The sequence below is a fragment of the Acanthopagrus latus genome, chromosome 17 (assembly GCF_904848185.1).
Source record: "Acanthopagrus latus isolate v.2019 chromosome 17, fAcaLat1.1, whole genome shotgun sequence".
NCBI lineage: Eukaryota > Metazoa > Chordata > Actinopteri > Spariformes > Sparidae > Acanthopagrus > Acanthopagrus latus.
The window spans coordinates 25,244,858-25,262,189 of NC_051055.1; the positions used below are offsets into that span (position 1 = coordinate 25,244,858).

General features: G+C 41.4%; 2 protein-coding genes across 11 annotated transcripts in view; one reads left to right on the forward strand and one right to left on the reverse strand.

Moving 5' to 3' along the window:
- The window catches only part of scn1ba (sodium channel, voltage-gated, type I, beta a), a 29,975-nt gene extending 24,487 nt beyond the window's left edge, over window positions 1–5,488 (forward strand). For 3 of the 5 annotated variants that reach the window (XM_037073199.1, XM_037073200.1, XM_037073201.1), the window contains one exon: window positions 52–5,488. Coding sequence is in view for 1 of the 5 variants with exons in the window: in XM_037073200.1 (XP_036929095.1) it covers window positions 52–82 (31 nt within the window). In the remaining 4 variants the exon portion in view is untranslated. The remainder of the gene's footprint in view (window positions 1–51) is intronic. The other 2 variants (XR_005070526.1, XR_005070527.1) reach the window with 2 other exon arrangements.
- Window positions 5,059–17,332, reverse strand: part of gramd1a (GRAM domain containing 1A) — a 36,214-nt gene continuing 23,940 nt past the window's right edge. For 5 of the 6 annotated variants that reach the window (XM_037073190.1, XM_037073189.1, XM_037073192.1 and 2 more), the window contains 8 exons: window positions 16,761–16,903; window positions 14,617–14,720; window positions 12,837–13,067; window positions 11,451–11,535; window positions 10,892–10,903; window positions 9,656–9,763; window positions 8,202–8,322; window positions 5,059–7,127 (listed from right to left, as the gene is read on the reverse strand). In XM_037073190.1, coding sequence (XP_036929085.1) covers window positions 7,026–7,127; window positions 8,202–8,322; window positions 9,656–9,763; window positions 10,892–10,903; window positions 11,451–11,535; window positions 12,837–13,067; window positions 14,617–14,720; window positions 16,761–16,903 — 906 coding nt within the window. In that variant the 3' untranslated portion in view covers window positions 5,059–7,025. The remainder of the gene's footprint in view (window positions 7,128–8,201; window positions 8,323–9,655; window positions 9,764–10,891; window positions 10,904–11,450; window positions 11,536–12,836; window positions 13,068–14,616; window positions 14,721–16,760; window positions 16,904–17,332) is intronic. The other variant, XM_037073191.1, reaches the window with a different exon arrangement.

The window sequence follows — 17,332 nt, forward strand, 5'->3', positions numbered from 1 at the left end:
CAGCGAGAAATTTCATTCATTCCCCTGACGGTTCTGTGTCGTTTACTTCAGGTCGAGGAAGAACTCAAGGCGGCTTCCTTGAGGATCCTCACATCCACTCTCACGCCCTCTCCTCTCACCGTTGCTCACCTCCCACCATCCTCTCCACGTGACGGGATAAAAGGAACCACAGAGAGGAGAGAGGGATCTTCATAGGAAGGTTTTCTAAGTGACTCTCTGCCAAAGGATTTAAAAGGACTGAACTGTGTCCCGTTCTGAGGGACAGGAGGGATGCATCAGGTCCAACAGGACAGAGGGGGAGAGCAGCAGTGTATATACGTGTATAAGTATGCACAGATAATCCTTGAACACATGTAGAGTATATCATAGGCCTACGCTGTATATCCACTGACTGCATGCTAACGAGCTTATCAAGAACAGCTGACATCAAGCTTCTGACGTTCTGTCAGCCGTTTATTTTTAATCCGTTTTGTCATATTTCATTTCACACCGTGCGTTGGCGTCAGGGTTTGACCGTTAAACGTTTTTATAACTGAACCGGTGCCAGTGTTTCCTTGTTTATGAAGCTATGGTGCAAATAAAAACGTTTGTAATGGTAAATCAAAACCCCACAACGACTAGAGGGGCAATCAGTAGAGCGCATACCTCCACCAAGGCCTGATAGGCCCCTTTTTGTACTCCATCTGCCTAAATGTGCTTGATTTCAGGTCAAGGATCAGTTTTTGGATTAGCGTCCATACATCATTCCCAGAGAAAGTAATAAAAATGTTGAAAAATGCCCAAGAAAAAAAGTTCCTGGATTCATCCCTTGATTCGGATTTGCACCAAAGTTTAATGTGGTCTAACAAGTATCATGGAAACTCGCTAAACAGTTTATGTGTGATCACAAACCAACCAACAAAAGGAAAGTATTTCATTAAATTCCTAATTTAGACCAAAGCGTGACACAATAAATGTCCAAAGAAACATAACTGCACAACGTCACCGGATCAGTGGTAGCCACACAACCGTATAATCTTCAAGGACACATATCGACATATTCATAAGCCAGATAAATTACTAACTACTAACTAACTAATTAAAACTGGTCTGACCCTGACTGACAACACATCACCTTTTACTTTCCTCCCCCATATGTTTTCATTTTTAATACACAGAGTCAGAGAGCAGATTTGAATGAAGGCGGATGTGAGATGAACCTGCTGTCCCTTTTTGGAGCAGCTGTGAGAAACAGTGAGTCACGAATGTCACACATCAGGTGAAAGTCGTGATATCTTAATTGTAGCTGCATGTTTAGACGCCACAACTCAACAGGAACGTGTTCGCCCGTCTGTCTCGCGTTTTACCTCGGGATCACACGCTCACACGCCTGCACGCCGAGAGACACGTTACCACTGTCGAACATGAACTCTGCTCGATGTTTCAGGTCGTCACTGGAGGGTGTTGTTAAGAGCTCTCAGATGAAGGGACACGCCGACATTAGGCACTGAAATATACAGAAACGTAGCACCGGTCATGTTTTAAAGGAAAGGTTCACCCAAAAATTAACAAAAAAAAATAAAAATGTTTTGTGGACCTGACTTTACATCAGCATGAGAGTAAGAGGATCAAGACTGAATTTTGTTCTAACACTGGACTGGGGGAGCATGTTCATGTTTTTGCTGTGTTGCACTTGGTCCTGAGGACTTATAATGATAAAGAAGCAAATTCTGTACAACAATTTAGAGCAACATTTCAGCGGAATTCTCCTTTAATCAAAGCATAATGGCGAGCCTTTTTCTCAGACCACCTCCCTGTTTCAACCCGCAGCAGCACTTCGGGTTTTAGCGCTGAGAAAATCTCTCCGTAGATTTTGGTCATTGGGACAAACATATTATTTTCTCAGTTTTCACGCGATTAAAAGTTACATTTTATTTGCTTTCCCAAGATCATATGATAAGTTCCTCTTACAACCCCACATCAAAAGACCCGAACTATCTCTTTAACCTTTGGGGAATAAAAAAGGGAAATTAATTAATTTATCTCGCTACAGCGAAGCTTGTTTTGTTGTGATGTAAAAAGTGCTGCTTTGCCAATTTATCCAAAGCGTCGCTTTTAAATCAAAAATGTTCTGCTGATGTTTAATCCTGCACAGGTGTCTCAGTGTCTTTGTAGAAAACTTAAGGGCTTGTCAAACTGCTGATTATCTAACTGCTGTGGGCAAACGTACCACAAAACCTGATCCAGTGTGCCTCCCGGTGTGAAGCCAGTGGAAACCAAAAAGGAGAGGAAAAAAAAAAAAAAAAGGAAAGAAGCCTCGTCACAAACCTTTGAGGTGTGTAGCAGCGGTGCTTCTCTTCCCGGATGGCCGGTTGTTTACTGTTGGTGAACACTTAGATGGCAGCCGAACACTGCCACTCTGCACGTTTACTGCTGAGCTGTTTTGTACCAAAAGAGAGAGTTTGATACATTTTGAGATACTGAGAAGGGAGCCAAAAAAAAAAAAAAAAAAAAAAACTGATGCAAGCTTACTGATCAAAAAAGCAAAAGGCTGCAATATAATTTTTTCAGAATATAGGCAAGATTTCTCCACTGACGGCAATTTCAAACACTGCCAACCGATGGGGTTTAACTTTTTGGGCATGCATCAGTTTATGTCATCCTGACGCCTTTTCTTTCCTGCACAGATGAAGCGACGAGCGAAACGAACAACCACACTGCTCCCCACGCCGTTGGTCTGCTTTGTGTCCACGTGTTTTCTTTCAGCAACCTGTTCATGTGTAGGTGTGGAAGTGTTGCTTGCCAAAAAGATAAAAGATGGGAAAAATGAATAAATAATTAAAAAGTGATACACAGAAAGAAATAAAGATTCTCGTGAGGAAAACCAGTCGTGTCTCCCTCGGATGCCTTCGATCGTACAGAACACGGTGCATGTGGTTGAAAGCCAGAAATGGATCAGAATCATGTTCTGGTGTGATCTATAAATTCACAAACTCAGTCTCATCTTTTAAAAACAAACCCCACTTATTTAACTTTGAAATCTGCAATAACAATGACCCGCCAGTGCCTGCACTAATATTTTTTTGGCTTACTGTGAAAGCTTCATATCCCTGAGATCTGTACAGCCTGAGCTTAAACGTCATGTTAGTCAATAAACAACAATGAGTGATACAAGTATTAAAATTGTGTTGTAAATTAATAAAAAACATATAATCTGACGTTTTCATAGTTTCTTTTACAGAATAAATATATAAAAACAAATTGATCCAAAAGATTTCTAAGCGTAGAAACGTCAACAAAATGTTTGTTAGCGCTCTACAACTGTGTACATATTTTAGTTTTTCAGATATGCTGATTTTTCATGCAGAGTACAAAGATGTTTTGATGTTTTATCTGCAATATGTTTTACTTCCTGGTGTCTCTTCATCTGCCCACAACGACAAAACACACCTGGATCAAAACTATAAAATACACTACAATGTCTCTCAGTCTCTCTCTGACAGCCTCTCTGCTCTCGTCCCATCACTTTGTTTAGCAATGTATATCCGTGTGTAGAGCAACGACGCCATCATGTGTGATCTGTTCCCGCTGTAAAAAAAGAAAAACTGCTCCAGCTGTTCTTATTTTAGGTCGATTTAAACAGGATCAAGTCGACAAAAATGTGTCATAATAGTTCTACATAAATAAAGATTATTGTCATTCTTATATTATCAGATAACTACATGAAACATCTTACTTTAAAATAACAAGATAAACAGTGTATTATCATTGCTTAAAATGTTTTTTTTTGTTTGTTTTTTTGCTACAACATAATAGCAAGACAGTAGCAGACCACTGGGCTCATTGTGGACGTTGTAAAAAGAAATGATCAAAACTGGTGCAGCAGAACCAGAGGTGTCACTTTTTTATTCCACCCATTCTTTTACTCACTAAACCTGGTGCCTACACTACCCACAATGCAACTTAACCACTGTGTGAAGTCATTGGGGGACATTGCAGCTTCCTCTGAAGCCTCAAAAGGCTTTTTATTAAAAAAAAAAAAATCAATTTAAGCACTAGCATTCCCCAGAACCTGTAAGACACACTTTGATGTGTAAAATTGGTGGAATTAACCTTCATCCAGCATTATAGTTGTTTTTCATTCTGTACACTTGGTGGGAAGTAAACGAGCCTTGATGTCACCCATCAGGCTCAGTGCTTCAATCCAAGAGTCCGATCTTTGCTGAACAGCAGCTGCAGCAGTGTTTTCCCAGCAGATTCTGGGATTCAAACCCGTCTCCTCTGGTTAGACGAACTCGCTGCTAGAGAGAAATGACCTGGACGTGTTCAAAGACGGCAGTCAGTGCTTCCGCCTTGTGAATGAATTTTCTTGCACAGAGAATCTCTCTTTAGACAAGAACTGTTGAGTGGACAGAATTCAGAACATTTCTGGAGCTTCAAAGCAAAACAGTGCTGCATCATTCTCCCCGTTTTATAATGTAAAAAAATAATAATAATAATAATCCAGCATAATCCAAGTCGTTTTTAACGCCCTCAGCATGCTAATGCTTTTAGCTTAGCAACTACAGAATTTTTTTTTGCTTACATAAAGGTTTTCTTTCCCATTTTTAAAATCTGTTTTAACACATCTAAATGTGGCAACGTTCGCTGTGAGGCTCCAAAAATGTTTTGTGGACAACTCGATTTCACGCGACTTTCCTTTTGCATGAAGGTGATCTTATGATGACAAAATTTCACTTTTTGGGTGAACTTTTCATTTAAGTTACAGGAGCCAATCTTTTGTCGAGCAATATTCATCCTTGATTTAAATCAAGGAATGATTTTATACTTAAAAATATAGTTTTGTGATTCATCAGAAGTGTTTTCCTGGTTTTAAAGGCTGCAGTGAAGTATGAATTTTCTGAACTCAGTCCGTTCCATTTGTGTAATACTTGCCTTTACCCACTCACTTTTACTGTGAAGACCATCCAATTACTTTTTTTTAACCAAATAACAGACAAACAGCTCTTCTGTAATCTGACCCAAATCTTTTTAAGGTGAAAAACACACACAGACTCAAAGACGACCAAGGAGTTGATGCATGTTTTAGAACTTTTCATTTCTCTCCATGTCGTGGTGTACAATCACATCTTTACAGTACATTCTCATCCCCGCTCCTGAACCAACTCTCTCTCTTTACCTCAGTCTACCCCAGACCCTCCCTCCCCTCCCTCCCCCTTAATAAATATTACACCCTTTTGTTATCCGCGGCTGGCCACGCACAGCACGGCCCACATGCTTCTGTAGCCGACGTTTTCAGTGAAACAGAGAGAGAGAGAGCAGGTGAGGAGGGGGGGCACGTAGAGGAAAGAGAGGAAGAGTGGAGCTGAGTGAAGAGAGGAAGGAAACGGTGCAGACGGGTGAGTTGTGTTCACATAATCAGAGGCCAGAGTCAGGCGGACGGAGAGGACTGGCTGAAAACAAACAGCAAATAAAGTCGATAGAAAATGGAAAAAAAAAAAAAAAAAAAGAAGAACTGAATAAAAAGAAGAAAAAAAAACGAGTCAAATTAATCTTATAAACAAACACACAAGAAAAGAACAATACTGCAAAACAGATTCCCTTTTTTTTTCTTCACCTGGGCCTACAAAATCCTGGTTGGTCCTTTTGTTTTGAAATGCCCCGGCCCAGCTGGACAACAAAGTTCTGATATTTCGGCTCCTACCTGATCAAGCCTACCTTAAATCCTGAACTATCGGAGGTCTGGCTCTGAGATACAAAGAGTAAGCAACCAAACATGATGAAGAAATCTCAAAAAAAAAACAAAAAACGCTAATATGAACATGTAACATCTGAAAACGTTGAGGACGGCTCCTCCTGAACACGCACGCACACATCTCTCAAAGTCAAACATCTTCTTTGCTTGGGTTTGTTTTCACTGCCTCTACACACATTCACACACAAGTCATCATCATTATTATATACTACTTTGTTTGAAACATTCAAAAAGTACTAGAATCACTATTGCCATTATTGCTGTGACAGTAATCCTTCTCGCGTAGCTCCTCTTGGTCCGCAACAGCAAATCAGAGCACAAAATACCCACCAAATGACTTCTTAAGAGCAGGACAGGACTTCAGGTCAAAAAAGTCACCGGTAATAATAAATACTGTAACAGTCTGAGAAGCTGTCAGACGCAGCCTAAAGACAAATGATCCAACAATGATTCTGAAAAAACGATAAAACCCAGAAGAGACTGGGAGGAGTGGGGAGGTGTTTGGGGGGGTTTTATCTTCAGATGTACAATTCACATCTGAACAATAAGGGTGAAAACTAAAGTGTCTGGCGTTGAAATGTTCCTCCTCCCCTTTCTCGGAGGACTGAGAGCCTCCGAAGGGGCTCAACTCGGACATGAGAACAAAGAATCCCTGAGGGAACGAGCGAGAGAGGCGTCCTGCTCCTGTCGGCGCACTCTCTTCTCCTCCCGGGTGTTTGTTCGTCACATCCACACAGCAGGTGGCGTCCCCCACTTTTCTTTTTTGTTTGTTTGTTTTGTTTGTTTTTTTAAATCAGCAGGCCCAGGATTCCCAGGACTCACCAGAAATCACTAATTCCTCCCTGCTGCACCTACGAAATGCTGCATGTCAGAAGAGGAACTGAAGTCTGTGATAGTCTGAAAATGAAGCAGGTCTGAAATGACGTTATTCTGAAATGCAGTTGGCCATTTTTGAAATGTTTCGTGAGGAATGGATGGTCTGAATCGGGCCACCAGTGGCCTGTTCCCATACAGTACATAACTGATAAATTATTGCTGTGGTCCTGATAGCTTCCAGTCTGAATGAGTTCTCTATAGTTGACTCTGGTTGAGGCTGAAGGCCAGCGTCGCCATTTCAAGTCAGTCAGGTGAGGAGATTTGTGGGTAATGTAGTTCCATCCCTCCTGCCCTGCGTGTCCCACCCTTGGTTGTGTCCTGATCCAAGATGAGCAGCCCCTTCTTCTCCACCAGGGTGTGTTCAGAGATGGGAGGCAGTCGGGGGGGTGGGGGTGTTGACCAGGAGAGGGAGCACTCAGGCTTCAGTCAGGGACTCTGTGAGTGGATCGTCTGGGGGATCCTGCTGCACCTCTGGGACCACGATGCCCCGGTGGAGCTTTTCTAAAGACTGCTTCATCTGGGAGATAAGACGGGGTCAGAGGTCAGATACACTGGATTACTATGAGCATTACATTAGGAGCACAAGCAGTTTAGATGAGATTTCATGCCCACTGCAGACTTGAGCTACAAGCATTTTGCTTCGCAGTGTGAACAGAAAAAACTCTGCACATCCTGTTCATGAGGCGGGTGTGAAGGAGTGGGACGAGTAGACCGCAAGATGTAAGCAAACTTCAACACGCTGTTTAACTTGCAAAAATATAATTATTTGAGTCAATTTTGAGTCATTTCAGTTTGCGGGGGGGGGGTGAACTAATTTAATCTAATCAAAATACTTTAAAATAGTGTAATTAATCATTTTTTGGGCATTTGTACCTTTATGTCCACATCTCACATGTGATTACAAGTCAGTGTCGTTGATTGAACGTCTGCTATCGATAATGCATTAAACATCAACAGATGAAAAGTGACCAATACTCTGAATAGTGTTTGGGAAGAACACGTGATACTTTTACTGAAGTATTATTTGAATACCAGTAGCTTTACTTGTAACTAGTATTTCAGTAATGTAACTGTACCTGTAACAGTGAGGACAGGTTTTCAATAATCTCTCCACCACTGACAGTTTGATAATGAGAAGCCATGAATAGAAAGTGGCTGCGAATCACATGAAACATAAATTACATACTATGGGCAGTAACAAGAAGAAATACAGTGCACACTAAAATGCTGAGTTTAAATGTAATTATTTATATATTTATGTTTTGTTTGTCCTCATTGTTTTTTTCTGTAACTGCAGTTTAACCTTGTGTCCACTTTAAATGAAATGACTTCTTTATTTTTGGCGTACATTTATCCATGTATCTGTATGCAGCATGTTACTTCTCTCGCACCATGTATGGATTGTTTACTATCATGTATAAAACTGATGTTATTCATCTCATGAAGGGAATTAGACTCGATGACACTCCTTATCTTCACAATCTATTTGCCTGATGAAGGTCCTGCAAATTAGACACGGTGGGGAGTTCGCTTGTAACTTCACAGGTTACCAGCAATAGAAACACACACACACACACACACACACACACACCTGGTCGAGAAGTGTGACAGAAGACTGTAGGATCTGCTGCCACTTGCTGAGCTGAGCCTGGTGAAACTGCCGCTGAAGCTGCAAGACCTGAGCCCACTCTCCAGCTGTCTGGGGCAAAGGACTGAGAAGAGGAGGAGAAGAGGAGGCGTTAAAATGGGTGAAGAAGGAAAAAGGAGCGAGGAGGGATGGGGAGAGAATCCGGCATTCCTCAAAGTTATTGAATGTTTTTAAACCTGCAATAGTAGATTTGTAGCCACAAGGGGGCATCAGGAAACAAGCTGTACACCCACATATCACTTGGAGGGCTGCAACTATGAGATTTTCAGTTTTACAAGCTCGTGGTATTTAGTATAACAAAATAACAATTACCCTTAAAGGTGCACTATGTAGTTTTGAGCAAGGAATATTATCCAGAAGAGGAAGATCTTCATTGACTGAACTGTTCACACCTAAACAAACTAAACCAACAAATTCTTTGTTTTCATGACTGGATGAACAAACTGACCTTGAAGGATGTCACAGTTTCTGACTGTTTCAAGATATATATTTCTAAGTTTGTATTATTACCTCATTAGTATTATTATTTGTAAAGATTCTGTGTTTGAATTTTCTCTACAAAACTACACAGTGTCCCTTTAAAGGAAGCACAACAAAGGTTGTTTTTTTAAACACAACAAAAGCTTCATTATAATTTCACAATCATTTTGTCCTGCTAGACATGAAACTTCATTAAAACTGGAATTAATAATATTTTAACCCTAATGCAGTAGAATTCACTGCCATAGATAAGATAATGTATGTACAGATTTAAAAAAACAAAAGGTTCATTGGTTTTAACATGAAAAAATGCATCCGTATACTGTATTTGATTAAATATTGGTCCGAAAGATTTAAAAAATGTTTTACGAATCATCCAAACTTTTATGTAATCAGTATTATACATCTTAAACAGCATTTCAGTTCTGAAGTTCATATGGTGCACTTGCTGGCAAACAAAATTCAGCACACACAGAACAACAAGTGAATGTATTCAGATGCGTTTCCTGAACCCAAACTCTGGTTCTGTTTGGTGCTGAGCAGGTAGCAAACAGTGAGTGACAGTGAGTCACTGATGAGAGTCCATGAGAAAACCATGAGTTTTGTCCATTGGAACACAGACTGAACTGAAATAATGAGCTGAAAGGTTGATGATTCATTGTGGGTTCATCATTAGAAATGACACCTTCCACACACACACTCACACACGCGCAGGTGATGATATAAATAAAATATTGATCATCTTAGCGTCCTGTCTTCTTACCCTACCAGAAGGGAAGATATGTTGCTATGCAATAACTAAAACTCTGAGGGATATTCCAGACCTTGGATCCCAGAGGAATAACCTGAGACCAAATGCCAATTAACACCATAACAGAGAGCAGATATTTGTATGGAAAACAGTGCAGAGTGTTTACCTGTCAGCAACAGAATAGGAGTGCCATGTCTCCAGTGTATGGGCCGCTCTTTCCAGAGCGTACAGCTTGTAGAACAGCAGCATGTTGAGAGCCACCAGCACCACCAGACTGACGGGGACAGAGAGGGAGAGTATTAGCACAAACAGTCAACAGCAAAATGCCAAAACAGATGGCACAGAATGAGCAGACACGTTGGTGTTTGGTACACAACTCAGCACTTACTCACAACACAATGTAAGTTTGTTTTAGGAAAAATCCACCCGAGACAAATGTCAGTATCGCAAACATCTATTACCATCATACTTCTACTTCATATGTTCCTAAGCAATGAAACCATCTGAAAAGGAGGGTCTGCTTTCAAGTGGTACAGTTTGTTTGTGGTCTGAAAACACGACAGGATTTTATTCCAGTAAATGTGTGATTATCATTAAATGTCACTTCACAAAACCCTACAGCTGTACATTTTTTGTTTTCAAAGCTTCACCAGCCGCTTATTATTCACTTGGGGGCGTGAAAAGGTCAAAACAAAAGCAAGAGGAAATGACAAGGCTTCCCTCTCCCTCGTCTTCATCAATACAACAGTGGGTGATGACGACAGACCACAGTCTGTTCTGTGTGTCAAAATATTAGCTTATTAGCCAGTATTAAGCAAAATAAGTTAAAACACCGCTTGAGACCAAATATCCAGAACACAAAGACAATCCTGTCGATTTCTTTAGAAAAAAAGCAAGAGCCAGAGTCACCTCACCAACGTCACACTGAAGTTGCAGTTGTGTATTAATCACAGACAAGGTTTAATATAAATTCTTTAGGGATTTGCAAGCAAAAGAGAAGTGCACTGCAAAACTGTCGAGGTCTAAAGAACACTGGAAAGATACAAAAAAGTGCCGCATGACTTTCTGTCAGCCAGCAGAATGTGTTTCTCAGTGTTGACATGAAGAAAACCAGAACCAGACAACAACCCGAAGTCTTTCTTTGTTTTATCAGACCAAATAAACCAAACTACAAGTCTGAAAGTGACTTAAAGGAGCTTTAACATGAAGCAACATCATCATCTGTCCAGTCCTTTTGATGTTTGTAGCAAATCTGCATGAAGAAATTATTGCCAGAAATTTGCATCATGTTCATTCTGAGGTCATCTCAGGAGTATAGAAGGGTGGATTTTTCCTGTATCATTAACAAAGTTCTTTATTTATGCAGCCAGTGTGTTATAAAATCAGAGCCTCTCATACGAACCTGATACAGATCCTATTCACAAGTATTGCAGAAAGAAAGGGGAGAAGGAGAGAAATAGCGAGAAAGGCATAGTGAGGCTGTTAGTATGCAGAAGATCGACATCCAACGTGTTTGAATGAGGTTGCATTCAGACGTGGATAGCAACAACAGCAGAAAGCCAATATAATTAAATATATACAATCAAACCAAGGATTTGATCAGATGGGAACTCCTACAATTCCTCTTTATTGCAAAACATAGGAATGGACGTTCTATACTACAAAGGAGGAGCACATGCAAGGACAACACATGCGTTTACATGTGGACTGTACTGATCTCTATATCTGTACACTCGGAAAATCCCTCTTTTACATAACATAATCTGTATTTAAAGACATTCTGAGTAAGTCATTGTGTGTGACATGACTAGTGAAAAAGACAACACTCATGTGATCAGTGTGCAGTAAAATATAAAACATGCTGGAGTTAAAAATAGCCAGAGGAGAAGCTGAGAGCAAGGATTCAGAGAGTCTGCTGTTAACTGAGGACTCAAACACACAGTGCACACACTTGAACTTACATGAAGCTGACGATGAGGAGGATGGTGGATATACTGTTGTGTCCCCCGCTACGTGAACGCTCCCCCAGCTTTATATACTGAGAGCCTAATGAAAAACAAGAGAGAAATGTGATCAGGATTCCCGCTGAGTTTTCAGTGTTTATTTCTAACAAGGACGAATAGACAAGAGAACGGTTCAGACCAAGGATTCATGACAGGATGAGACCGTTCCAGAACAGTTGCAGCGCTGTGAACTGGGCCGTCTGAGCTCGACTTAAGCCGGCCGATGAGGTCACCTGTGAGTCAGCTCGTCAAGTCGTTAGCGGCTGGTTTGACAACGCAAGGCACGTCATCCGTATTAACGTGAATCAGCACCTTGTAGCAACGTCAGCTGGTGAAGTCATTTAAAAACCACCAGATAATCAAAATTGAGGAATGACAGGATCAACTTGTCAGTTAGTTTGAGGAACAGCCGTGTCTGTATGACACAATCCTGAAAGTGTAAATTACTGCTGAACGAACAGCTTCACTGCGAAGGCTTTCTTCTGCTCCAGTCACATTCACAGACAGTCTCTGGTTGGGGTGGGACGAAATATCAATGTAGCAATATATAGTACTGCTTTTTCTTCTGACACTACGATCATTACACCGGTGCTAAATATAGATAAGTTCTTTAAAAAATGCAGACAGAGTCACTACTGAAATGCAGACACCACAATGCAGTGAAGATACAAGATTCCTGCACTTTTCGTATAATTTTGTAGACAAATATCATGATGTATTGTTGGCTGACTGACTTAAAAATCATCATGGAATCGCTGTATTTATCTTGGGCAACGTATCATGAGCTGCTCTCTGTTTGTAGCCCTTCTCTCTACCACTCATGCTGACTCACTCACCCCATTCTGTTTCTGCCGTTTCATCAATACCAGAGCTGCAACTGCAGCAAGTAACTCACTACCGCTATACTCATTCACATTTAAGACACCACAGATTCTATCCGGCTCTAATAAAACGCCTTGTCTAGTTGCAGGCTGGCAGGCTTTCAGCACGTTAAAGGACGGCACGTTGTAGGTTCACGCAAGTTTCAACTCATCTTGTTGTGAATCTTTTTTCTGAACAGGCCTTTAAAATATTATTACAACACCTCAAGTAAATTTCAGGTCCTAACCAATTTATTAGATCCTTTCTTTTGAAGTCTCAAATTATTCCTCACTCTGTTTCTTGACTATCCTCTACGTATAACAATCCAGTTCACTGATGCAACTTCAAACAGAACCACTAGAGGGTAGTATCGTACAAAAGATGGATTCAGTCTTTTACTTTTGTCTGTGACATTCACTGTTAGTAGGAAGGACTGCAATCCAAACTCAAAGCATTTCAACAGCTGTATCCTGTCAGACTCACTGGCTTCTCTCCGGTCCCTGTCCTCTCCGACTCCTCTGTCCCCTCGGTCTCCGGGGCCCATGCCGCCTCCCTCCCGCTCTCTCTCCTTCTCGCCCTGCCGTCGAGAGCATGTGCGTTTGCGGCGGCGCAGGGCCGGTGGGGTCTTTGCAGCATCGGCGCCCACTGCTTCACCTGTGGTTACCACGGAAACCTCAGACTGCAGTAGAGTCTCCAGCTTGCACACCTCGCTCTCTGCATGGGGGAAAAGTAGAAAAGAAAATTGAGGGATTGAAATACACATAACCCTGGACAGTGAGGTGAAGGGACACATACATCTGTGACAGCGTGTCCTTTACATGGCTGAATAGCCAATCACAGAACATGTTGGGGAACGAAGCAACAACAAAAGTGTGTCCATACTTTTTCAGCATTAAAACTTTTGAAGTATAAAATAATGGCACTGAATAACATTTTATTCCCCTCCAGTGAAAAATGTGTTTTTCTTCTTGTTTCCTTTTGAGCTTCACTCTACAGAATGGTGTATGTGCAGAGTTTGACACTGGAGGACTGTTTCCTCTGCTGAAAGTGCAAATGTCCCCCGAGCTCATTGCTGAATATTGGACCCGGGATGGCTCCCAAACTTTTCAAACACAAGTGTGATGTGGAAACTTAAAGCCACCAGTACCCATACACTGTGACTGGACTTCACAGAGAGGTCGGAGACATCTTGTGTCCAGCAGTTCAATTTGTCAAAAAACATCTGAATATTCACACATTCTGTAACTTTAAATACAAAAGAAGGAACTGGTGCCATTTGACTATTTCAGTGTGGTAATTACACTTGTTTTCTGCAAAAAGCATGTCCCACATATATTTCATGTACGCTTCAATACATGTGTGAAGGGCGTCTTCTTTCTGTATGTGCGGGTTTCATGTGGGCCAAGTGTGATCGTGTGAAAACAACAACGTTTGAAAAAGTGCAACTGCTGAACACAAGATGTCCACCGCTTCACTGGGAAGTTCAGTGTTTGTGCACTAGAGGCTTAAAGTTTCCACATCACACTGAAGTGAACAGCTTAAGGGATCATGATTGGCATGATCTAGTTGTGAATTCAAGATCCTACTAGTGGGTACACGTCTTAAACTCAGACTTAACATGAGCACAGCAATCCTTTAGTGTCAAACTGCACAACGAGGCTCAAAAATCCAAATGAGGTAACAATCATTACAACACGTAGTTGAGTGGTGGTGAAATGTAAATACAAAGCAAGTTAACAAAAACTGGTCTGTACTTTTTATAAACATGGTTTTGATACCGAAACCCAGACAGTGTCATATAAACAACGTTCCTCGATCTCAAACTCTCCATCTGTTCATAAAGTTCAAATGTATCTGGTATTTCTTGACAAATCAAAAACCATAACAACAGATCGCACGAGCATTAACACATCATCCACTCGTGATGAAAAGAGAAAGTGTGTGTCACTTTCACAAGCATTTTAACAGGGATACATGATGTTTGCAAAAACATTCAGGCTAAAACACAACAGGGCTGCAACAGTGTGAGATTTTCACGTTTTCTATTCAAATAACACTAATAGGCAGAATTGAATACAAGAGATAAGCAAACGTACGTGGTATGATAATAGTCAGTTTTCATACCACGGTATACCTTAAAAACACTTTATCACTTCTCTGTTATCTGTTCACTTTTTCCACTTTTGTTCACTTACTTACAAAAGGGAAATGAGCCTGAATAGTCAGCTTGGCTGCGCTGTGAGAGGAGAAGCATGTGACTCACCCATGTGTCTGTAGTACTCCTCAATGCCGCTCCAGGTGTTCTTTTCAATCAGTGCTTTCACCAGACTCCAAGGCTGCTTCCTGTAGCAGATGTCTGAGGAAACTCTGGGCAAAGGAAAAGCAAACAAACTTGTTTTTTTTCCCCCAAAGAAAACCACCTTTCATATTTCTTAAGAAGCACAGTTGGTGCCGTTTTCAGTTACTGATATCACACTTTTCCCTCTAATCTATCCAGTGCCTGAAAACAAGCAGGAGTTTGTGAAGGTGGGTGATCAAAGTTCTTGCGATTCGTATAAGCTTCTTTTGGAACCGATCAGTCTGACAGACAGGACCAAGTTTTGAGAAAAGGACCAACGAGAAAACTGGCTCAGACGTCATTGTTTCCATGTTCCAAAGAAAGCAATCAGTAGTTACACTGTACAGTGATCATGTAAAATGATTGACCTCTGCTTAACTTTCCCAGAATATACCATTTCTGGTGTTTCTTTTGTAGTCTGTAATATGTAATCTAGTCATTCAACTAGTGATCATCTACTCAAAGATGCTTTTTGTAAGTTTTTTTGGTTTTAGTTGTTCCTTGGTCAGGATATCCCCACCCCAGCCCCTTTGTTCTAGACGAGCAAAGTGTTGGTGCCGCTCTAGAACCAATTTTCCTGGCCTGGATCCAGTTCTTTGGCTGTCAAAGCACAAATAACTTGCTCATGAGAAGGCACTGGCTCAGAACCATCACCTGAAAAGGGGTCAGTGCTAATGAAGGTGTTCTTGGTCTTCGATGCTGACAGGATAACCGCAAGACTTGTGTTTCCCAGTGACATTTAAACACCAATGTACGTTTACTATAAATATGCTGTGTCATCAAGTCAAATATAACATGTTTGACCACTAACATCTGCAGAGGTGTGAGGAAAGGTTAAGCAAAAAGGACCCTGGATATGAAAGCAGTATCACCCAGCTGCTGTTAATGGTGAGGAGCAACTTTTTTTCAGTTTCAGGAAAGCAAAAATGGACACCAGTTGAAACAAGCGAGAGAAACTCCATTGGGATCATTCATATACCAGCGAGAGCTTCTGGTCCCTTGGCTGAGCAAACTAACCACTCAACTACAGTTTGCATCATCTATTTACATATAACACATGTGTAGACAAGGATCCTATGGATAATATATAAAGAGGTGATGAAACATGGCAGCGCTTTCTCTCCATTTTTGGGATTTCTATCTAATTTTGCATCATGCTTCACCTGCAGGACACTGGTGAGTGGGAAACACAACATTTGAGCAGCTGCTCAGGTATATAAGATGGGTCGATGTTTGTTCCCTTCAGTGCTCTTTGGTTTTTAGTGTTTGCACTTCAGAACTTCACCACTTACAGTACATTTCCCTCACATCCTTTTGGTGTTCATCCTAATATGAAATGTAGTATAAATCCTAAAGTCGTATTTCGTGGTCTCTCTCTTAAAAACGTATATGGGACTGTAATAAGCTGTCGCAAATCATCAAATGATAACTTCGTAACGCTGATTAAAGGATCAACATTTTCCATCGTGAAACCCACAGATAGTAACCCACATTTGCAAGGCCGCCAACAAAGGGTGGCAAAACCAGGCTAGCTCTCTTGGGCCCTGGGTCATGAGAGGGCACAAAAGCGCTGTCAGGTCCTAAAAATAATCTGCTGTGGGGGGGCTTTCGAGATCATCTTGTCCTGGGCACGCGCAGCACTGTTATCAGCCCTCATCCCGAATGTGATTGCCACTGGTAGCTCTTTGTTTTGAATGTGGTTTTCACAGTCAGTGGTGGGGCTTTTCCATACACGTGTGCTGGATTGGCTCTACTTTGTTAGACACGGCACATCAGCTGATGTGGCAAAGACATGCATCTTCATTACAACACAGATATCCATTTGAAGGCATGTCTTTTACCAATCATGCGCTTGCCTTCAGGTGATGAGGTTTAAAAGCAGTGGGATGATCCATAGCTGTGACTAGTGGTCAAAAAGGGCAGCTGTATTGTGCTTTGGCCTCACTCCGGAAATGGTCCATATTAGGTGCAACAAAGTCTGACTTTGCACTGCCACAAACGCCAATGTAGAAGCCCCACGGGTGAACTCCAAGATAAAGAAAACCCCAATAAGAGAATACGAAGCCTACCTGAGCCGGCTCTTGTGCTTGTTGATGGAGGTGAGGCAGTATCTGTGGACAGTGTAGAAGTAGTCCTGGTAGGGGATGCCTGAGGTGATGACCTCCGAGTCCACCACAAAGCACTCGCCCCGGGCGCTGCTCTTGTGCAACGTCTGGAAGCAGGAAGACAAGTGGAGTTAGCTTAGTTATGGCTTCTTTGGACAATGATTAACTGCTGCAAAGGTGCCACTGTGCTTCATTTGGACTACATGTTGGATGGCCACAACTTTCTGGCCTCTCTAGTCTTACAGGAGAGACTTTCTGAGAATGTGCCCCAGAGATCCACATATTTAAAAATATCACGTCTCCCCCCAGCTTTCATCCTGAAACATCCTCAACACTATTGATTTACGACATGGTCGTACAAAATGTCTCACAAACAATTTCTTTTTAGCATTACTCAGTCTGAAGTCTCCGTACATTTCTAATGTTTTCTGTTCTGTATTCAGTGCACATCATTTAGCGTTTCGGGTAAAAAGGTATCGGTATTACATCAAATACTAATTCACACTGTTGAGCTGTCAAAAATGCACAATAAATAA